Source organism: Pavona decussata, unplaced genomic scaffold (assembly GCF_977016875.1).
Source record: "Pavona decussata unplaced genomic scaffold, jaPavDecu1.1 SCAFFOLD_77, whole genome shotgun sequence".
Classification (NCBI taxonomy): domain Eukaryota; kingdom Metazoa; phylum Cnidaria; class Anthozoa; order Scleractinia; family Agariciidae; genus Pavona; species Pavona decussata.
The window spans coordinates 732,200-755,000 of NW_028145495.1; the positions used below are offsets into that span (position 1 = coordinate 732,200).

At 37.8% G+C, this 22,801-nt stretch overlaps 1 protein-coding gene across 2 annotated transcripts in view; it reads left to right on the forward strand.

Annotated features, from left to right (window-relative positions):
- Positions 1 to 22,801, forward strand: part of LOC146476412 (rho-associated protein kinase 1-like) — a 39,019-nt gene continuing 16,218 nt past the window's right edge. The window contains exons 1-27 of one of the 2 annotated variants that reach the window (XM_085114599.1): positions 1 to 475; positions 557 to 638; positions 724 to 824; positions 1,145 to 1,204; positions 3,253 to 3,330; positions 4,002 to 4,059; positions 5,316 to 5,433; positions 7,612 to 7,696; positions 8,369 to 8,425; positions 9,295 to 9,382; positions 11,143 to 11,184; positions 11,818 to 11,914; positions 11,998 to 12,089; positions 12,457 to 12,560; positions 13,041 to 13,096; positions 13,714 to 13,759; positions 13,873 to 13,911; positions 14,480 to 14,568; positions 15,559 to 15,607; positions 16,117 to 16,197; positions 16,313 to 16,354; positions 17,025 to 17,222; positions 18,042 to 18,110; positions 19,675 to 19,771; positions 21,028 to 21,134; positions 21,784 to 21,855; positions 22,032 to 22,280. In XM_085114599.1, coding sequence (XP_084970725.1) covers positions 395 to 475; positions 557 to 638; positions 724 to 824; positions 1,145 to 1,204; positions 3,253 to 3,330; positions 4,002 to 4,059; positions 5,316 to 5,433; positions 7,612 to 7,696; positions 8,369 to 8,425; positions 9,295 to 9,382; positions 11,143 to 11,184; positions 11,818 to 11,914; positions 11,998 to 12,089; positions 12,457 to 12,560; positions 13,041 to 13,096; positions 13,714 to 13,759; positions 13,873 to 13,911; positions 14,480 to 14,568; positions 15,559 to 15,607; positions 16,117 to 16,197; positions 16,313 to 16,354; positions 17,025 to 17,222; positions 18,042 to 18,110; positions 19,675 to 19,771; positions 21,028 to 21,134; positions 21,784 to 21,855; positions 22,032 to 22,280 — 2,337 coding nt within the window. In that variant the 5' untranslated portion in view covers positions 1 to 394. The remainder of the gene's footprint in view (positions 476 to 556; positions 639 to 723; positions 825 to 1,144; positions 1,205 to 3,252; positions 3,331 to 4,001; positions 4,060 to 5,315; positions 5,434 to 7,611; positions 7,697 to 8,368; positions 8,426 to 9,294; positions 9,383 to 11,142; positions 11,185 to 11,817; positions 11,915 to 11,997; positions 12,090 to 12,456; positions 12,561 to 13,040; positions 13,097 to 13,713; positions 13,760 to 13,872; positions 13,912 to 14,479; positions 14,569 to 15,558; positions 15,608 to 16,116; positions 16,198 to 16,312; positions 16,355 to 17,024; positions 17,223 to 18,041; positions 18,111 to 19,674; positions 19,772 to 21,027; positions 21,135 to 21,783; positions 21,856 to 22,031; positions 22,281 to 22,801) is intronic. The other variant, XM_085114600.1, reaches the window with a different exon arrangement.

Below are 22,801 nucleotides of genomic sequence, written 5' to 3' on the forward strand. Positions count from 1 at the left end.
ACACACGGGACTTTCGTCAGCTTTTAAATTGAGTGGGAGAACACCATTTCCGAGCGATTTTGTCAGTGTTTAAGCTTTTCGTTTGGATTTCTTTCATGTAAGAGGAGTCACCTCAACCCCGCAAAAGGAACCGCCATTTTGCGAGGGAAGGAACCTGTCACGTGACTAAACACCCCCAATTATTCAGTCCCAGCGTTTCGTAGTTCAGCCATGTTTCAAAGTAATGTCAACAGTGGCTGGGTTTGAGACGTTCACGTCGTGAATTAAGCGCCGAATCCAATCGTTTTGAGGCCGAATGCCTCCTTTTAGATGTCATTGGCTGGAGGAGGAATGATTTTTTATCGTGGTGGATTGTTTTGTGTTGGAATAGCGAGAGCTTGAGTTTGCAGGCAAGATGGACGAAAGACAGAGGCGAGAAAATCTTGAGCGTTACGTCCGAAATCCTCGGAACGAACTGTATATTGAAGGCCTTTTGGTAAGTTCATCGGTGCTATGTTGAGCTGTCACACTGTGAGGGAACTTCGAGGCTTTAATTTCTTGCGTTTTTATTCGTTAGGATGGGATTCAGTCCTTGGTGTGCGATTGTGACTTTCCTGCCTTGAGACGTAACAAAAACGTTGAAAACTTCCTTCAAAGATGTGAGTTGACAGTCTTGCGATTGTGTTGTTTGTTTTTAACGGTCCTTCAAGCTCAAGTTGTGAGAGTAATTTAATTTTCTTTCAGATGAGAATCCCAGTAAAATAATCGAAGACTGTCGCATGAATGTAAACGACTTTCAAGTTATAAAAGTCATAGGCCGCGGTGCTTTTGGCGAAGTCCAATTGGTAAGCTACAACAACTTGTCTGTGACCAAGCGTTGACTTTTTTGACAATTTATCATCCCTCCTAGAGTAATGCTTCTCGTTAACTTTAAATTTATCTCTTAGTTCTCTCTCTGAAAGCTAAATTTCCGTTCTTGGCTGCTTCATAAACGCAATTTCCTCCCGTAATAGAAGCAGATGATACCTCAAGGCTTGTAAGCCCTCGAATATTTAAACGATACCGTGCCATTAAATATGAGCTTTATGATCCACTAGAGCTGATTAAAGCTGTTTCTTTTTGTGAAAGAAAGAAAAATTCACTCTTTCACTTTCTTTCTTTTCAGGTGAGGCATAAAGTGTCAAAATCTGTGTATGCCATGAAATTACTCAGCAAATTTGAAATGGTAAGTAAAAACATGTACTTTGAACGTTTAACCTTGTACGAATGCTTATTAAAGTTTATGTTGTACTCATGAATCGGGTCAGAGTTTTAGCTCTTTTAGCTTGTTGATGGTTATAATTAATGCAGTTCCGTGGAGACCTTAAATGTTAAAATAAAAATCTTCTCACTTTGCTAAAATTTCTGTAGATCGCTCCGCTTTATCTGAGAGGTGTCGGAAGGTCTTCGTTTCAAATGGCCCAGCAACTTAAAATTATGATTATAAAACTGTAGATCTATCGCGTTCACTTCCCTTGTGTGCGGACGCTAGATCCCCAAAGTCTGCTTTTCTACAGGTTTAAAAAGGAAGAAATGACCTCCATGGTTTTATGAACAAGTCGTTAATTAATGGAGACTTTGTGACTAGCACCGCTGTGCTTTTATTTACGTACAATGATGTACATTTTCCCATATGGTTGTTAGACCCGGCATGCAGGTTGTTCGTGAAAGAATTATGTTTTATTCACAAGTGAAGCTTAATTCTTATGTTTTGGATAGACGCCTTTTATTACAAGCTTAGATGTGTGTTAGAGGTCCGAGATTAACATAGCCACTCTCATTAACGTTATAAACAAATTAGCGAAAAAGTCACCCTTGGTTTTCAATTCCTTAGATGCCTGGGAGAAAATTGGGAATGTTGATTTATGCTTATTTTTTGTTGATTTTACTGTTATTCTGCCTGCAAGTATGAGTGTTCTTTCTTTGCAATTGCAATTTTAGCAAATTAGTGATAACACAATCAAATTTTGCTAGGTTAAGCTAACTGTAAATTCTAGCTATAGAGGGTTGGAAGTAAAAGAAATAAAAATTTCTACTCCTTAAACTTGTTAGTACCTCGTAAAAATGTTTTGGTAAGACATCAAAAGGCATCAAACATGTGTTATAAATTGCAAATCAATCACAAATGCATTGTAATTCTCTTGGATCATCTGGTAAATAGTTAAGTGGGTGGTGTGCTGGTTGAGTGGTCTCCAAACCAATTAATTTAACAGGGTTTAAGTGAAGTGAGATCATAGCCATTTAAGATATTGTCATTAAAAAGTTCCACTGTGCAGAACAAAAACACATTTAAATGCAGAGGAGTTATCGCATATCCTAAAGTTTCCTTTTTCAAACAGAGTTCACATTGAAAAATTTGAAACAGGTAAAAACATCCATAGTTATGGTTTAAATTTTTCTCTGGTTGTGGTTGAAAATCCAGCCAGCGCTATCAATTTTCCTCATTCCTGCTACTGGTTTTACCCAGTCAGGGATGGAACAAAGAACTTTAACCTCAGCAGGCTCATTAATAACTCAGCGCCGGCTCCATTGGATTGTATGTACTTTTACAATTAACCTCATCTATTTGTGCTCTGTTGAAATATCAGCCATTAAGATCTCTTTAAGCTGGCATAGCAAGCATTTCTGGCGGGGGGGGGGGGGGGGCATTTTTCGCGGTGTGAATGCATAGAAGTTGGGACGAGAGTGGAAAAAAAGGGAGGAAGGGGCAAGGGGAAAATCGTCCCAATTTTTTGTGCTTTCAAAAAGTGAAAAACCCCAAAGGAAGTGCTTCCTATGAAGGCTAGATCTCTTTAAGATGGTGAAATTCGCCAGGGAAGTTCCAATCCAGGTCCCAGTTGTTCAAAGCTCGATTAAGCTAATCCTGATTTTAATGCAAACTTTGACTCAAGTTGAGTTGCTAATCAACGAAGATTCTTCCAAAAGATTTTTGGCCCCCAGTTTGACTGAGGCTTTTCTTTACCTTTAGCTTGAAATTAGCCTTTAAACCCATTTTAGCGAGCGACGATGTTCAAAACCTCGATTAACTTTTAGTCGTGGATTAGCGTTAATCGGCTTTCGAACAACCCGGCCCAGGGCTCTTAGTGACATCCATGTATAGTAGTTGTAACAAAATCAACCAACTAAAATTAAACGAATCAACCACTTTCATTTACTAAAGACTAACAATTTAACATTGACTCGAGATTTGTGCCGTGCACTCATTCCTGTTGTCACTGTTGTATTTTGTTTTAGATCAAGAGATCTGATTCAGCATTCTTTTGGGAGGAGCGTGAAATTATGGCTCATACTACTAGCCCTTGGATTGTGAAGGTAACATTAATATGCTTCGTCTTTTTTTGGACCAAGCAGATAAAAACGTTCATAAAGCTATGCAGGTTGTGCTGCATAGTTTGAGAGATACCAAATGAATCAAGTGCATCAAAAATGCCAAAGTTGGTAAATGGAGCCAAGGAGAAGATATGTACAGATATAAATTGAAGATGTCTGGTTTGTGAAAATGAAAACACTATTGGTATGTACCGGTAGCATTAAACAGTTTTTCATCAGTCACTGCCATGGTGAAACTCAAGGTAATCAGGCTTCTGATTAAGATTCAGAGTAGGTGGCTAGGGATGTAGGAGTGGGAGGCTCAGTGAATGAGTGTTTATTAAACTCGTAAGCCTTTTCACCTAAAGGTAGGCGGCTCAAAATCTGAAGTATCGAGTTTTTAGCTGGCTACTGGCATTTGATGAGAACCTTAAAGGTTTGTTTGGCAATTGAGTTGCACATCATGACAAAACTCGATCTTGAATATCATTGTTCTCGTTGGTTGTCACCTTGTGTAAACTTGAGGGTCTCAGAAAAACAAAACGTGCTGTTTTTCTTTGGGGACAGTCATTAAGCAATCATTGCCACATTCTCACATGTATGTAACAGACTGACAGTTGAGTGAAAATGTAATCATTTCGTGTATTCACTTAAAACTCCGATTATTTTTACAGCTACATTTTGCTTTCCAAGATGCAAAAAATTTGTACATGGTTATGGACTACATGGCAGGTAAATGAATCTGACAATAAATCTTGTGATGTTAACCCCTCTTGAAAGTGAAATGTAAAGAAGTAAAAGCTTGGCATTACATCTAAAGCATTTGGGTATTTTAAGGAAATGACAGCCTTGCTAAACTCACTTTCTAATGTCTTTGTTTTTTCAGAGTTCCTGTTTGTTGAAAATCTAATTTTAAGGAACTCAATTAACTATTAAAACCCCCAGGCAAAATAAATAACTAAGTCTGTGTGCACAGTAGAGATGTTTTTAAATTAGGGACAAGTGGTTCCTGTAAACTTTTTAGCCAGTGGGTATCCTAGAAACATGTTACCCTATAAAGTGTTTTTAAAGGGAACCTCCACTCTCACCGTCTCTGACAACAAACTTTCACATTAAATTGTTGGAAATGTCTAATAGTTTGAGAAGTAGAAATAACATTCAAGTGTGCTAAAAATTAGATATGATCATCAGCTGTTTTCGCTTTGAAATTTTCTGCATGCTGCCATTTTAGATTTTATGATGTAACACGGTTGCCACTATTGTCAGTGAGCAGAAGTTCTTTTGTGTGAAACAATAATTGAACAACCGTATTACATCATGAAATCCAACATGGTGGCGCCCAGGAAATTTAAAAGCGTAAACCAGCAATAATCAAATCCTGTTTTGTCCGACAGAAATATTATTTCTACGTTTTCCAACAAAATGTAAAGTAAGATTGTTGTCTCAACAATGTAATGTTAACTTATTTCAACAGTGGAGTTTTCCTGTAAAGCTCCAGTAGATGTGATTAACTGAATATTTCCCCCTGGGTGTCTCCTGGTGAAAAGCTTGGTTAAAGTGTGTATGATCAGTGAGTACTAATGGTCCGCTAGAAGTTTAGTGATAAAGTTGTTGATTGATTCTCCCCATACAGCTTTTGCTGAATCATATAACCATGGTTAAAAAAAAAAAATAAACAAAATAAATTCACATAAGCAACAGCTAGGGTTTTACCACCCTGGGCTGAGTTTTTCATGTAATATATCAAACATGAGAAGGTGTGCTTCATCAAAAGAAAGAAAGAAAGAATGATTAAAAACTTTAAGTTCATCCTTCGCTGTTCCTTCACTTTAAACTTTCACCTTTCTCCACATTTGGACCCAGCACCTGGGAACTACAGTTGGACCTCTCGTAAGTTGAGTCACCCTCAGAACCAAAAAAAAGAGAATAAGATTTGGAATGTAAGTTGGGTCTTCATGGTATTATTGTCAAACTATTTCTATCAATAGGTGGGGACTTGGTGAACCTCATGAGCAATTATGATATTCCTGAAAAGTGGGCAAAATTCTACGGAGCTGAGGTAGTTTTAGCACTGGATGCGATCCATGGCATGGGATTCATTCACAGGTAAGTTCTTAATTTAAGGACGGTGCCCGCTTTTGTTACTGCACATTCTGTACATTCTGCGCATCTTGGGATGGTCCAAACGAATCAGATTTCTAAAGGACGATGCCTACTAATTCAAAGGTATTTTTGCATGGCTTATGACAATGCAGGAAAAGAAGATCTTAGGCCCAGTTCAGACGTCGAAATTTTCATGTGCCGAACTTAATTCAAATTAAGGACGGTGCCTAGTATTGTTACTGCGCATACATCCTGCGCATCTTGAGATACTCGAGTTTCCTATGAATTGTGCCCGCTAATACAGGGATATTTTTGTGCGGTTTTAAACTATACGGAAAAAAACAGAACGTGACATGCTGGGGATAACCATGCCTTTTTCAGATATAATTAAGCTTCAATTTAAAAAAAAAATCCAATACATTGCTTTATATTTTGGCACTTTTTAGAAATATTGTTGCTTTATTATCTCTAGAAATGCGTGGTTACCCCCAATTTTTTTTTTGGATTCCAATAGGCCTTGCTATAATCTGCTTTTCCTGCATAGTCATAGACCACACAAATATACTTCTTTATTATGAGCCACCGTCCTTAAGGTCGGCCCAAATCACGAAAATCCCGCCTTTTGATTCAGACGCCAAACTTTATTAGCTGAACTTAATTTACTTGAAGCGAAACCAATCGTGTGGTTCCAGAAAATATCCATACCCCCACCACGGAGGGAACTGGAAATTCCAGAGGGGTGGGGGGGGGGGGGTCAATGGCCCAGGAAATTCCAGAGGGGAGGAGGGGTGAATGGTTGGATAAGTTTCCAGAGGGTCAACTTCTCGTTCATGTCAGACATAAATGTTCAACATTGTAACTTAGCAACTTTGCAACTTCGTAGATCTTTCTTGAAGACATTACTTTGTTTAACTGTTTTAAACAAACCCTTGTTACATTAAAAACATGTTTCCATGAGACAAGAAATTGATGTCTGCGTTGCGTGACTCAGTTATTATAAAACTGTTGTTTGCGAAACTTACTTGCGTAGAAAATATTGTGTACTGGCAACAATTGAATTTGTATCAATGTTTAAAAGGGAAAATTTTGTATGGCTATAAATTGAAAGCACCGATATATATTTGTTTGTTATTTTTGTATGCTGTGTAGAGTTACGGGCAAAGGTCAATTCCCGGGGTCAATTATATCTGGTTTGTCAAAACTGACCCGTGTTAAAACTTATTTTGTGCAAAGTATTTCAACTTAAAGTCCAAAACTATTAACTTAATTTCTATGCCAAAATTCAACAAAATAGAGCCAATTCAACATTCTTTTAATGGGTTATTGATCTCATACAAAATTTGCATAAGAACGTGAACATGCTAATTTCGATTTGCGGCTCCATTTTGTCTTCGGTTTCAAGTTACGATCTGAAAGCTTTATTTGTCTCCTTGCCCTGCTAATGCTTATTTTGTCCATGCTATTCCGATTCAATAGGAAAACTATTGACTAAAATAACTAGACTGAATGATTACCAGGAGAAAAATCATCAATTGAGTACAACTAAAGCGATAATCTTTTTGATCTCCTAAAATTTGCATAGGAACGTAAACATGACATATGCAAATTAAATGAAAACACATTTTTGCATTGCCGGACTTATTCCAACAATTTAGATTTAAAATCTTCAGCGAAGCTAATGGTGAAGTTTGATGTCAATGACCACAGGTAAATATAAAACACAACAATTATTTCAGTATCAAGAGCTTTCTGGGGGGGGGGGGGGGGTCGTATGTGAAATTCCCTCCGTGGTGGGGGTATGGATATTTTCTGGAACCACACATCGAAATGTTAGCGTATTTTTTGTTTGTTTGTTTGTAATACGTTATGCATTAGGTTTGGCTCATGAAAAGGTCGACGTCTGAATCAAAGCTGTTCCAAAGCCGAAATTCCCGGCTGAGCCAGGTGGGAAGAACGGCTGAGCCATTCCAAATTGTAACAGCCGTTCTCAACTGAGTCAGATGCCGAACTTTTCATGTACTTAATTCGAGGTATTAGGTTCAGCTCATGAAAAGTTCCCGTCTGAACCGGGCCTTAGCATCCTTTTAAGGCGATTTCTACACTTGTGAAGTCCTCCTCTTGTATATTGACGCTCCTCTGACTTTCGCTTGTTTTCCTGACTGCTTGATTTGTGTAATGCAGGGATGTGAAACCAGACAACATGCTACTTGATAAACATGGCCATCTCAAGCTTGCAGATTTTGGAACATGCATGAGAATGGACAAGGTAAAACCTATTCATATGTTTTAACAGTGTGTGTTGTAAAGTTAGTTTCTAGACTAGTGAATAGTGAACTCTAGAAACTATAGACCAGGGTTTCTTGAATTTTGCTGGTTACCAGCTAATATTGAAATCTCTGGTAGATTGTGCTATTTTGAAGAAATTCAGCGGACTAGGATAAAACTTATCCTTCAAATTGGTACATTCAGTTTACAACTGACCGATCTGTATGGCCAGCCAGTTCTGACAAATGGAAAGCATCCCAAGGCAGTTGAAAAGAAAAGACAATTACAAAATGTTCACAAATTGTCAGGAATAACAAGCGTCACTTGCCATGAGTTACACCCATGTTCATTCTGATTAGTTAATAAGCAACCTTAAAATTTAAAGGGCGATTCACACAGTACGCCTTTGTTGCATGCAACAAGCTTACGACAGGCCTATGACACGAGACAATTATTGTCTCATGTAAATCAAACCTTCAACTCGCTTATGACTGTCGTGTACACCACAAAAAACGTCGATCATAGGTGTAGGCAATGTTGAATGACAAGAGTTGTGTGTGATTTTTTGCATGACTCGAGCAGCACGTGCTCTAGAAATCGCATGTGACAGTCGTAAGCAAAAGTTATACCGTTTAAATCGGCCTTAACAGACATCGTCATATTAAATTTATAGGATGGTATGGTGAGATCAGACACTGCAGTGGGAACACCTGATTACATCTCTCCTGAGGTAGGCAAAGCAAAGTGAAATCCAAACTAATTATGATGACAGTCACTCATCTAGTGAGACACACACATATTGCTTTTACCTAAGTTGACAAGTAAGTACAATAAATTATTTATTATCCATGATATTGGAAAGGGTCGCCAAAAGTTCTAAAGTTCTTTAAATTGAACTACATTGCCTGAATTATAAAATAAAATAAAAAATAATAAATAAATGGTGATTTCAAAAGACAAGATGTATATGTTACAAGCATTATTTTTCATTCATTTTCACTGTCCACTTGTAAATAATTCAAAGGGTTTGGGCAAGAGGGGCATAAGTGCATATAATTTTTTTTTTGTTTTGGCCTTAACCATCAAAATTACTTCATGTAAGCCCCATTTAGGTGTGCACGGAGTTTGGTTGTCATGTAAGAAAGTACTTAGTTGTGTATTTAATTTGTGAGCAAAATCCCAAATAAACAAGGAGTAGGTTTATTACTTTTCTAGAAAATGCAAATGACTTACACAAAAGAGATACAGTTGAACCTCTTTGTTACGGACACCAAGGGGACAGGAATACGTGTCTGTATTATGGAGGTGTCCGTTTTAGAGAGGTAGGCTTTATATGGATTTCAGTCTCTCAGGGACAAAGTGAACTGTCCGTAATAGAGAGGTGTCCGTAAGGAGAGGTTCCACTGTACCAACACTCAAATGATTTCTTTTCTTCACAACCACCAATGCTTAACTAGTGGGTTCAGTTCCCCTCATGTTTTATAATCAAGCACCACATTTGATGTCTGTATGTCAAATGAATGTTCACTTCCCCTGAAGCATTATATGAATTGACAATAAGTGTTCAGAACTAACCTTGAGTTTGACTGTTTTGTTTAGGTTCTTAAATCCCAGGGAGGTGAAGGCTACTACGGCCGAGAGTGTGACTGGTGGAGTGTGGGAGTCTTCTTGTATGAATTGCTTATTGGTAAGTCTGTCTGGACAGTCCAGTTAGCACAGAATAAACCATCTCTCTTGGCCAGCTAAAAACTGTCCAGTTACTTTTAAATAAGTTAATTAACCCATTAACGGCCGAGGCACCCAAAACCGGCCGATATTTTTCGTGCGCCCGCGCTAGGTTCCTGCCTCCCCTAGAAGGGATAATTTTGTCCTCTATTGTTCTAATTATCTTTAGAAAAGACTGACCAATCAGAATCTATCGTCTGCGCATACATTTTTAGGTCTTAGGGGGGCCTAGACACAAAAAGGTTTTTGTCTTCCGAAAATATCAGATTTCATCGATAATGGCGGGCCACGCGCTTTACACTTAAATATTCAAGATGCCAATTTCGCATTTTGCGAAGGAAAACACACCTTTTCGAAACGGTAAATCGAAAGAGGAACTTCTAAGAAATACTCGACAGTTTCAACAGCGGAAATCCAAGCAGTAACGGCGAAGAAATTATGCTTCGAGGAAAATTTGTAATTTTACCGAGGCGACGAGCTGGCGGACATCTCAAATCATTATTTTCGCTATGGACTTTCTTGGTGATGTTAGAGTGTTTCTCGCAATACAACTCACAAAGAATTACAGGTTTGATTGTGGATTTGTACTGAAATACTATTCTAATTGATCGATTCTTCGTATTCCGAACAGTTTTCGCAAAAGTTTTGAAAAACGTGCCCCGCACGGGTCGATAAATTCGCTTCAAAATTGACTCGCAATTGCTTCAAATCGCTTGCAAGTCGGTCGCCTCGCGGCAAAATTATACGCGTTTTCTTCTAAGACCTATACAAAGACTTATTTGAATAAATGTTTTAGTTAGGAAAGCTTTATTGCCTGTTTTTCTTTCTATTTTCATTGATGAAACGTGATAACTGCCTAATCTTGCGTAAACAAACACGTCTTCTCGAGAGCGGATCAAATTACTGCCATGTGACGCGCGGATCAAATTTCATTAAATTTTCGAAATTTTTACCTTCAGCTTTGTTTTTTGGGTAATCTTTAATTCGCAGGTAGGGTATTTTATTCGACAATTAGAAATTCTAGCTATTCTAGACCAAAGGAGTGCTGTTTCTTTCCAGTAAGTTGTCAATTTTTACTGCACATTGGGTTAATTCTTAACAATATGCTAATTTGTGAAAATGTCGAAAACACGTGGGCTGCAATGGGTTAAGGATTTTACTTGTATGCAAGACAGTTGTAAATGGCTTTTGTTGTCTCAAAATTGAAATTGCTCCAAGTAAGCCCTATTTTGGCTTACTTGGCCAAATTTCAATTTTAATTAAAAGAAAAGTCATTTACAACTGTCTTGCATTTAAAACTCTTCAAATGTTCTTAGTTAAACCTCTAACCAATAACTTGTTACGCCTTTTACACATGTTTTGGCTGTGTAGTAATAATTACTACCCATACATGTAGTAACAATTATTCTTATTAATTAACAAGGAATGCAAGGTTTCCTGGCCATGTACCAACTTGCTAGTCTCTATTACCACAAAAATGCAATATTAGATGAAAAACTCACTGAGAACCTGATGCGGTACTGTGTTTACCTGGGTACTGGCACTCAGTTACTCTACACATGGTACGTACCTTCCGTGAGGTTTAAAGCCAGTCTAAACAAGAAGTGCCTGTCTGTGCACCCTTAAGAACTTTTCCTACCACAGAAATTAATCAAAACCCTGCAGAACTGTCTTTTGGATGCCACTGTATTCAATAATTTTTCGTTTGGTTAATATTTTCAGGTGATACTCCATTTTATGCAGATTCACTTGTAGGAACTTATGGTGAGTGTACAAGAATATTCTCATTTCTTTATGCAAACAACATTGCATTCAGCTGAAATCATTTGTGCAATGCCGTATGTGGTGCTGCAGAAGTAGAACCTTGTTTTAACCAACTGCCTTGGTAAGTGGAAGGTTAGTGCCTGGGACATCTAGGGGCTTCCACTATCGCCAGCCATCCCCTTGATATATTACCGCCCATATGGCTGGCATATCCCTGTAATCCAGTCATTTGCTCCCATTCTACTCCAGGCACCCGTCACACTGATTGAATCAGTGGAAGGAAGAAGAGGGGGAAGGGTTGGGAGGGGGAAAAAGCTCTGCCAGCAAAATGATGAAGAAAACTGCTACACAGATTGCTAATTATAAATCACATTGAAGAACGCTTGAGAACTAGGGCTCACTATGCACAACATATCAATGACGTGACTTTTGTTATCTGAGCCTGCACTCATTTACTTGACCAATGACTGCTCAGATGAATCCTCAGATGAAAAAGACCACCAATGGTACAGGACTGTTAGACTTGTGGCTGTTAACTTGGTTAAATATTCCACATTTAACTGCACTTAATGAGCTATGTAACATTCATCCTTACCTGTTTACTAAATCTTCTGTTGTTGTTTTTTCTTTTAGGAAAAATTATGGATCACAAAAATTCTTTACAGTTTCCTGATGACATTGAAATATCAAAGGATGCCAAGCACTTAATTTGTAGTTTTCTTACGGACAGGTAACTGCAGTTGTTTGTAATACCCCTTTCCTCTGTTGTACATGGCATTATAGGTAAATGATTTTTTAATGATTGCTTTGCAGAACCCAGAGAATTGGACAGAAAGGAATTGGAGAAATTCAGAAGCATAGATTTTTTGTCAATAACGAGTGGGACTGGGAAAACATAAGAGATGGTAATTAACTGAAAAGCCTTGCGAGGAGTGATTATTAAAGTTTGATTGATGATTTGATTGATAATTATTTATTAACGATTCAGAAAGAAGATACTTTAAAAAGAGGATTTTCAGTTGAAAGTTCTGTAGTACAGTTGGGTATTTTTGCAAGTCAATTTTTATAAAAAAAAAAAACAAAACAAAACACATGTAAAAACTGATTAGGAAAATACTCAGTAACGTTACTCAATTTTCCCTGGAATAAATTCTTTTTCTTATGACATTTTTACTCTCTTCAAATACTGGTTTTGGGCAGTGTAATTGATGTTTGCACTCTTCCTTGAATTAATGTTAATCTTTATTAATTTTTTTTATTCATTTGACACAGCTGTTCCCCCAGTGGTTCCTGAGTTATTTAGTGATGATGATGCCACACATTTTGACGATATCCCTGACCCAGATAGTGGAGAGGAGTTCTTTCCTACTCCAAAGGTAGACACCCCTCTTACTTCATGCTGGGCTAGTACAGAAATGTTTTTTTTTTGTTGGGTGGAGGTGGCACTCATTACGTTTTAGGGCTTATTCTAGAGTGGGCGTTTGTTAACTTTTTGGGCTTTCAGGGTGGGTGCTTATTCGAGGTGGGTGCTTATTCGAAGGTGGGTGCTTATTCGAAGGTGGGCGGTTAATCAAACAAATATGTTAAGTGGGTGTTGATCAATAGCTATCCTGGACACTTTACTGGCTGCTGAGACATTATTAACAGTGCTGTATTTAAGGCAGACATTCCTTTTCTGCCAAAGGAGCAGTTTGCAAGCAAATTAACACTTAATTTAAAGTGCCTCAAGCTTCCTCTAACTCCACTGGAGGTTTAACACTAATTACTAGTAGTCTTTATAGTGTTTCCTTAAGACCTGGAGTTGTCTAAGTTGAGGTAAGGATCTTATTTGTTGTTGTTTGCTGTTTACTCCACAGGCGTTTGCTGGCAATCATCTTCCTTTTATTGGATTTACTTACTCAGAAACTGTTACGTAAGTGAGACAAAGAAGTTTTTCAGTTTTTTGTGTGATCATAAACACATTATGAAATTGAAGGGCTGGGAGCATAGCCTTCTTGTGTCAAATCTTACACTTATTTTCAGGTTTGTTCAAAGTAGTCTGAATTTTTGCATGCAACCTTCAATTTGCCTAAAAATATTTTTTTGTGTGTGTTTTTTTTTTTTGCAGTTTACACTTAGTTTAAATTGAGAAAAGTGAGGTAAAAATAGAGCTTTTAAGCAATGTTAATTGAATAAATTGAAGGAAAAATTCTGCAGCAATTTAGCTACCTAAAATTTGACACAAGATGGTATTCAGCCCTTCATTTGTTACTGACATTGGTTGAAAAACTGGTCAGTAATCATGAGGATTTTGGCAATCTCAAGCAGTTATAATTATGATGTTTGCAATTTATTGCATCCACATACCATGTTCACAGCATTCTCTCTGTACGTTTTTCAGGAACTGTATTGAATGTATAGAGATGAGCAGTTTGAGTAACTTTTGAATTAGTTGTCAGGTCGAACCTATGTGGATGGCTATGAGAGAAATTTTAGTGAGCATCCAAGTGGAATTAATGAAAAACCTTGTTGTTGTTTCTGCGTTTGTAGGTGGAATAACATGCAAAACAAGGGTTCTGACGGCATGGTGAGGATGGTAAAAACAACAATCCACTCTCAATTATTTTGATTTCCCATTTTATATTTGTGTACATGTAGCTACCCTGTTAATGATATAAAAAGTACATTTTAATATTGTTTTTTTTGTAGGATGGGAATAGTGGAGGTGGAAGTGATAGTGGTCCTAAGGTAAGCATGGACGTATGTTTGCAAAACGGTGATCAAAATAACAATGTTCACTGTGAAGAGATTCACAGAAGCATTTGCATTCCTATTTACAAAAGTTTGACCACTGTGAAAAACTTTCACATGCTCTATGAGGTCAGCTGTGCTATCATTTAGCTGAGATCAGCTATTCTTTGGTTGTGCTTTTGATTCATGTTAATTTTATTATTTTGTGAATAACATACAATTGAGCATCCTGTAAACGGACAGCCTTGGGACCACAAAAAGTGTCCGCTTAAAAGAGGTGTCTGCCTATAGGAGGTTAAAAATGTAGTGTTTGTATGTAGTTAAGAACATAACCAAGTGTCTGCTTACAAGAGGTGTCCGTTAAGGGAGGTTTGACTGTAGTAGTTTTCTTGAAGTGACAAACAAATACCTTTGAAGCACTTTAGCTAAACCATTTGCTACTCGATAATGTCTCCTTTTCAATGTATTACTAAGTTCCAGTCATTGTCAAGCTGAGGCTGGTGCTGCGAAGAATGTTTGTTTAGGTTGTTTGACAATAATTATTGCATATTGTATTCTCTTTCAGCTTGAAGCAGCCAACCGTCGAATCAAAGAATTGGAAGAACAAGTTGGTTTGGAAATGCAAGCCAGAGATGAGGTGGAACATAATTACAGGTTAGACACCTGAGCCATCCAGTTTGAACTGTACCAGGTGTTTTCAATTGATGTTAATAATAACAATAAATAATAATAAATTTAAACTTATACTGCACAGTTTCTATAAAAATGTTCAACTGCGCCTTACAATAAATATTAAATTAAAAATAAAATAGAAGTTCAAAATTACAAATCTAAAATTACATAAATAATTAAAATAATTCATCAATAATTCAAATTAATTATAATAACTATAGCAACTAATTAAATGCCCTATTAAATAAAAAAGTTTTAAGTCTAATTTTAATAATATCTAAACTGGAAATAGATCTTATTGTGGTAGGAGTCAGATTCCAAAGTCTAGGGGCAGCACAACTAAACGATCTATCCGCCAGGGTCTTCTTGGTTCTTATTGTCAGGAAAGCTAATAAAGTTGCAGAGTCGTCGTTGCGCCTTAAATTATACCTAGACGGCGGCAAGACAGATATTAAATGACATAAGTAATCAGGCGCCATACCATGCAATGCCTTAAATGTAAGAAGAATTATTTTATATTCGATCGATACGATAACAAACAAGCAGCCAATGTAACTCGGGAAGTAGAGGCGTGATGTGGCATGACTTCGGAGCACAATAAACCAAACGAGGTTAAATGGGATGGAGATTAATTAATGGTATCAATTATACAGAACTTGTGTGGATCCAGTACAGTTTGTATTCATAGCAAAATTTGCTTGGTTATGTTGTACATTTACTCCAGAATTTAGCATGGTGTTCACAGCTACAGATTTGAGACTTGTACAGATTCAAACTGTACTGCAAACTGCATTCAAAACTTGTTTCAATCAGCAGTATGGATAACAGTTCCATAGTGAACAGTAGGTCATCTGTGCAGTGCCGAAGTGAATCCTTTACAGCATGAGCATACATGTAGCCTCTGATGATCAGGCTTTGCTTTGAGTTGCAAATGTTTTAGCATAGTAGTCATATTGTTGTTTGCCTTTTCAGAACGGTGAGCACTAAACTGGAGAAAGTCATGAAAGAATTGGACAGTGAGGTGAGAATTTGTCCGAGTGATACGCCCCTTCCCCCAATTGTATTGCTATGAGGTAGGGGCCAAAAATCACTGTCAAAAGAATCCTTTGCACACCCCCCCCCCCCCCCCCCCACACACACACACACTATGACTTTCTATCCCCTGGTTGGTAAAAGGGTTCATATGGGTCTTGGAAATCCTGGAAAGTACTTGAATTTTAGTCCAGCATAAGTCCTTGAAAATGGTAAGAGGTCCTGGACAATCCTGGAAATCTGTAAACTCAAGTAATAAAGTTTTCTTGAAAGACATTGAGGCACAGCCAGATGGGAAGATCCAATAACTTAAAAATACTTAAATGTGCATTATCGGTCCTGCAAAAATCTTTCTGAGGCCATGAAAAGTCTTGGAAATTTGTTTCTGAAAAAGGGTATGAACGAGTGCATGGTAAGAATTTGTTTCTTTAAGTAGTGGTTTTCATATACATGCCTTTCTGAGGTTATTAATTTTCGGGCAACCCCTCTTTTTTTCAGTTGGAAAATAGAAGAGGAATAGAATCAGCAAACAGAGAGCTGGAGAGAAAAGCAGCACTATTTAAACACGATTTAAAAGAGGTGAGTTTTTGTATTTTTTTTTCTTTGGGTTTTGTGTTGTTTTATTTGATGTTCACTTAGTAAGAAGTTCAAATGACAAAACCTTTGACAAATTTTCCTTTACTGTACTAAACAGGTTCAGAGACGAGGTGAATTTGAAACTGAAGCCAAGAGGAAGGTAAGTAACTTGAAATTTACTAACTTACTTAACCACACCTTTAATTGTTTTGGCAGGAAGAGAGAAAAATTTTGCCGAAGAAGATAATTTCCTATTTTGTAAAAGGAAAATTGATGCTAAACCAAGGAACAAAATTAGCTTACATATTGTCTACTATCTTTTTCTTCAAAGTATTATGTGTAAAAAAGAGAATTCACACAAATTTTCCTTGATCATTTGGTTTTGTGGTCAAGAAGGATTCCCTTTAGAGGTCACTTGTAATTTTTTCAATCAATGATTGTTCGGATCCCTTTGAATAAGAACTAAAATTGAAGCAAATTCTAGCAGAATCTGCATACTTTGTTCACAAGTCAGCCAGAAAGGGCTCCTTTATAACAGAACTTCTTGTTTATTTTAAACAGGTCTTGTTCTTTCAGAGAAAACTAATTTTTGAAAGCTTTTGCAAAGCTGTTGCCTGGGAAAATTTTTAAGGAGCACACAAAGCCAAAAGCTGAGAAGATAGAAGCCTAGCATGTGAAGTGTTAGGTGCTGCTGCATAAAATTTAGGCGCCCCTGAGCTAGAACATTTACTTGGGCGCCGCAGGCTACCGGGCTCCTGTAAGGCGGCGGTGTTGTTTTGTATCTCAGTGGCTGTTCCTTTTCTAAATGTTTTTTCTTTAACATTTCAAAGCTTGAAGCCAAAGTGCAGGAACTTCAGAGCCGTCTTGATGCAGAGCTGGATGCCAGGGATAAAATCTCGCAGACCTCGCACAGTGTGCAGACCAAGATTAGCCAGCTGGAAAAACAAGTCTGGGACCTGACAGACCAGCTTAAAAAGGAGTCAGATGCACATGCCAAAGTTAAAAAATCACATAATGATCTACAAAAGGTATCTGTCATCTTGAAGATATGATTGTAGGCTCCTCGGATTGTTTGATTACTGTATTGTTAAGAGAGAAAACTTTGTGGCAGGTCACCGCTAATTTTATTTAAATCTCAGAAGAACATGGTTAGTGTTGTTGGATTAATTCCTTAGGGTATTAAAATGGAAACTTTGACAGAAACCATTTGTTAGTTCGAAAGGCTCAGATTGCTAAGGACAAATAAATATTGTAATCAGACTAAAGAAGCAAGATTCTGTTACTTTTTCGGTGTGTCTTTGAAGAATTTCCATGATCACTTTTTTCTCCCCAATCTAGTACTTGAGCATCTCTCCAACCTCCTGGGATAGGCAGTACAGTGTATCCACTATCTGAGAAAAACCTTGACTATTAATTTGCTAGTTCTTTCAGTTAGTCTATGTCTCACCTGACCAGTATTTCCAAGAATGAAATGAACATTCAAATTCCTCTTTGTAATATCCGGCATTTGAATGGAATGTTGAACATTTCTCTGGAAATCTTTCCGAAAAAGACGCCTTAACTGAAAAAAAGCTCCAAAATACTTGGGAAACAATTGTTATTCTTGAAATACTTAATGCTGTAATGTAAAGAAAATTCATAGCCTGATACATGTACCTTTAATAAACTAGGGAAATATCAATGAAATGTTGTTGGCAATGTTCAAAACTGACATGAAGATTCAAAACTCTATCAAATTTCAAAAATACTGGTCAAGCGTGACGTGGATTGACTGTAACATATCCTTTATTTTCTTCATTTCGTTGTTACTGTTTTGTTTCCTGACCATATTTTTTCCTCTCCTGCAGTCTTACACAGTAATGGAAAGATCTTACGGAGATTTACAAGACAAAAACAGGATCATTAGTGACCAAAAGGTAAATATACAATAATTTATATGAATGTACAAAAGCATGATTGCATATTGTTTGTACAGTATTGTTATTATTTTGTTTTGTTGAGATGGAAGTTTTGTTTGGTGAGATCTGTCTTTTCAATGTTGAAAGTCAGCTTCATGGTTGCCAGAGCTTCCATTAGTGGGCAGCAACGCGTCAGGGAGCTTTAGCAACAATGATGGTGATGGCAACAAGAACGTCAAAAAAGCAATTGGCTTAATAACGAAAACAACTCTGCATGTGCATTTACATTTTTTGGTACATTGGTACATCGGTGCCGTCACTGCACGACTACAACATGAAATTTCCTGATGGGATGTTTTATGGAGGATGTGAACACGGCAACAAATTTTTCTTTCTCTTTCTAACTTGGGTGTGGTCTCCAAGAATTCAACTCCAGGAAATTTCTCTTACATTTGACATCTAAAGTGAGCTGGAATAATTGAAACGGCGTTTGAAAAAACGCTATTAATTTAATAGTGATGTTTTTGTTGCCGTCGCTGTCATCATTGCTAAAGCTCCCTACTATTTAATATAGCCAACAACTACAGAGGACTTTTAAAGCAGGCTATTTGAAGTTTGAAAATACAAAATAATGTAGCTCAAAGATGGCAAGAATGGGAGGCTTTCTTCTTTAGCTACTTTCTTTGTATAGCGACAATAGCTTCTTTCAATAGTGACCAGCAGCCAATTTCTCCAAACAATGTCCCTACTTGATCAAACATACAGGAAATGAGAATAAACAAAATCATCACCAAAGGTGTGTGTTTTGATATCTAAAGAAATTCTCCCAACTAGTGCCATACAAAATACAGAGAAAACAGTGAGGAGATTACACAGGTTGATATTGGAGGTTGAAGGGTTAATGAAAACACCATTTACATGGAAAACCCGGAAATTAACAAATCGAATGTGGTTTAGCGTTGTCTGCACTCTTATCGACAACGATATTTGTCATCACAGTGGTCAAAATGTTGTGTGCCTCTTGAGTCCACAACAAATTTTGACCACTGTGATGACGAATATCGTTGTCGATAAGAGTGCAGACAACGCTAAACCACATTCGATTTGTTTTATACCACAATATCAACGTCAGAGAAAATTTTTACAATAACTGTCAAAGTTTCTGTGCGCTGATTGACTCGAGCGTTGTCTAGACTCTTATCGACTATGGAAAATCAGCCAATCAGATTGCGAGATTAGAAGCAATTGTGGTAAAATTCCAGTTGGAAAATCAAATGGTACGCATCATTCCATTTGGAGTACTTCTGAAATTATCGGCTTCTGGTCAAAGGGATGCAGTTTTATTACTCCTTTTGGGATTTACAGCTGATGTTCATACATTTTGCATGTTATCCATCTTCTGTTAAAACAAGCTAAATCATTTTGTATTTACGCCGAAAATTTCCATCCGGGTGGTTTGTGTAAATGGTAAGCACCCCAGATTAATTACCTGAGTCTAACCAATCATCTGATCAAGCCAGTATTCCAATTTTCTTTCTTTCACTACTTATCAGTATTTGTGTGCGTTGTCATTTTTCAACAGCTTGGTCTAGAAAGGGAACTTATCAAGGTGCAAGCAAATCTCGAGGCTGAGATGAATATGAGAAATCAAGCTAACAGTGCTAAAGCAGATATGGAGAGTAAGTCATGACTTTCTGTTTCTGGTTAGATCTGTAGGCTTCTCCACAAACTGTAAACATGGGTATGAAAATGGTATAATCTTTATTAGTCTCCACATAATCAGTCAGCTTCATGGTCAGAACATGTGATTCTTTAGAAGAAATCCCAAAGTGCGACCAATTAAAAGAGAAAATTTAGGGGGCAGTTTCTTGTGCTACTGTTTGTTAAGCGGTACAAGTTGGTTACAGATAACTTTTTCAAAGTATGTAGATAAGAGAAAATCCTATTCAGTGACCACTCAATTTGACGCTCTTATCAGTACAGTGGAACCCCGCCTTATGACCACTTTTTGTGCCCCCTAACGAATTGAAAGTCCAGTCATTTCCTTAGTTCCTTGCGAAGCGAGGGCCGAAGGCCCGAGCGTAGCGAGGTTAATAAATTTGTCGGGCCGAGCCGGCCCGAGCGGAGCTAAGCCGCCCGAATTCGAGCAAAAAATATATTTATATATATATATGTGTATATGTTTATATCTTTGAAGGTGTCCGCACAATGACGTCAGACTGTCTGGCGTCGTCTGGAGCAAAATTTGCATACATCGAAAAAAATATGCGTGCATGATCAAATTTCAACTGCAATGTTTATCAATATTCACTGGATACAGAACTATCTCTCCAGAATCTTTTCCCTTTCTTTTAGAAATCTTTTTTGTGAAAGATTGCATTAAAGAAATTACATGTTTTGTGGCCGCGGTAAATAATTTTCCGTGGGAAATAAATTCATCGAACACGGCAGCGCTGCACGCCCGTTGTACATTACGTCGCGTCACAAATAGATTTTCAACCGCAAACTAGCCCGTGGAACTACGAAAACACCATGCTCATCAAAAAAAAAATCTTATGCGCCTTTTAATCTCCTCGTTTGATGCTACAATACGAGTAAAGAGGGCTTTCCACCCAGCCCCAGCTTCGTGAGGTTTTGCGAGTCACGTATTTCTAGTTTTAATTTATAGCCTCGTTACTCCAATCACCCCGTTATTACGACCACATTTTCATGGCTTAAAGGTGGCCATATTAGCAGGGTTCCTGGTATTTTTAGCCTTAGTTTATAAAATAGAAATAAAATGTTACTGGTGGCTTACCCTTCAGCAGTCTGAACTGCAGTCTATTGTGGGCCAAATTGTGTGAGTCTGCAATCTGCTCAGGCTGTTGATTGAATCATCAGCTGCCAGCATTGTGACTTCCAAACCACTAACATCAATTTCCTGTATGATGTGAAGGTCAATACAGATGTTTACAAGATGAGCTTGAACAGCTAAAAGCAAGGGCTTCATCAGATGCCAGATTACAGCAAAAACTGCAGCAAGATCTTATCAACCTAGAAAAAGTAAGGATACTCCAGAGCTCTGTGATAAATAGAATATAGTTACATTGTAGATCTCTCTTAATCTTTTCAGCTGTAAATAATTATTCCACTTGAAAAACTCCAATTTGGAGCCACAAATGACCTTTTCTTGCCTGTTGCGTGGGAGATTTGTGGCCAATTTACCCAAGAAATTGTGGCATGAGAACTGTCTTTTCTCTCATACCTGGAAGTTTTTATTTGAGCATTCACAAGTCTGGAGCCTTTGCCTTTTGTCACAAATTGGCTATGAATGTGGCCATTGGCTGGCTAGTTTGGCACACATGTAACTTCAGTGATTGGCATTGCTTGTATGAATGTCCTGTAGCTTAGTGGTGGAGCATCTAGACTAGTTATTGGAAAGTCATAGGTCTGACTCCTATTGGGAGAACTTGGATTTTCTTTTTCCAAGTATGCCTATGTCACTGACTGAGGAACACCTGTAAGTGACATTTGCCGACCACTCAAACTTTGAAAATGCAGTGACTAGGAGATAACAGGCAGGAAATACTTCTGTTAGGTTATGACCAGCTACTTTCAGCCTTGTGTATGTGATCAGAGCTCCCAATTACAATGTGGCACCCAAGGGCGTGTTGAGAACAGGCTGTATGTACTTACTGTTTTTCTTTTTCAGGCAAAAGCTAACACTGAGTATGAGCTTAAGTCAATGACGAGCAAATTTGAAAAGATTACAACTGACTACAAGGTATGTTTAGAAACCAATATGAATGCTATATGTTTCATTTAAATTTCAGATAATGTGTTTTGAGATGTGGTGGTCTAAAATCATAATATTTGCCCTTGAGTTTTGTTTGGCTAATGTTACCCTAACCATGTAGTTTCTGATTCTGATTGGCCCCCATCTTGTTTTTATCCTTCCAGCAACAAATAACAAGTTTTCAAACAGAGAAGAACAGGTTATCACTGACCCTGGAAGAGAGGACTGAACAGGAACGCGCTGAACAAACCAAGACTTTAGAAAGACTAGAGCAAGAATTGGAAAACAGAGGAAAGGCCGAAGCAGCAGCTGCTGAGGCTGAGAGGCAACGACAAGTTCTGGCCGTGGATCTTAAAGATATGCACCAGAAGTTAGAGAGACTCCAACAGGAATACAATGCTCTCTTTGATAAGGTACACACAAAATCTGCTGCCTCAAACGCAGCAATTAAAATGCGGCCAAAGCTTGGGTGTGCTTCTCCCAGCAGGGGTACCTGTGTCTAAAAGTGATGGCAAGGTGTGAGTGAAGCAATGACTTAACCCTTTAAGCATCAAATCTCTCCTTGTAATATCAATGTTTATTCAACCCCTGAGGTCATGAGAATTAAGGATGACCCATGGTGAATTTTCTTGATATTTTAATAACTTCTGCCTAGTACTTTTTTGAGAAAAGTATGGGGACAAGATAGGAGATTTTGCTCTTTGATGCCTGTGAAAAAAGGGTTATCGCCCCCAAACCAAACCCACAGGCTAAACGTGACCTAGCTAACCTCTTTGGTCCATGCCAAACTGTAAGAAAATGAAGTTGATTTTTAACCTAAACCTAAAAAGTACCCACTACATGTAGAATCCCACTATTCAATGAGAACATAATTTTATTGCACAGAATTGTCTTGTTCTGTAGCACATTATACCAAACTGCTAGCCAGTGGCAG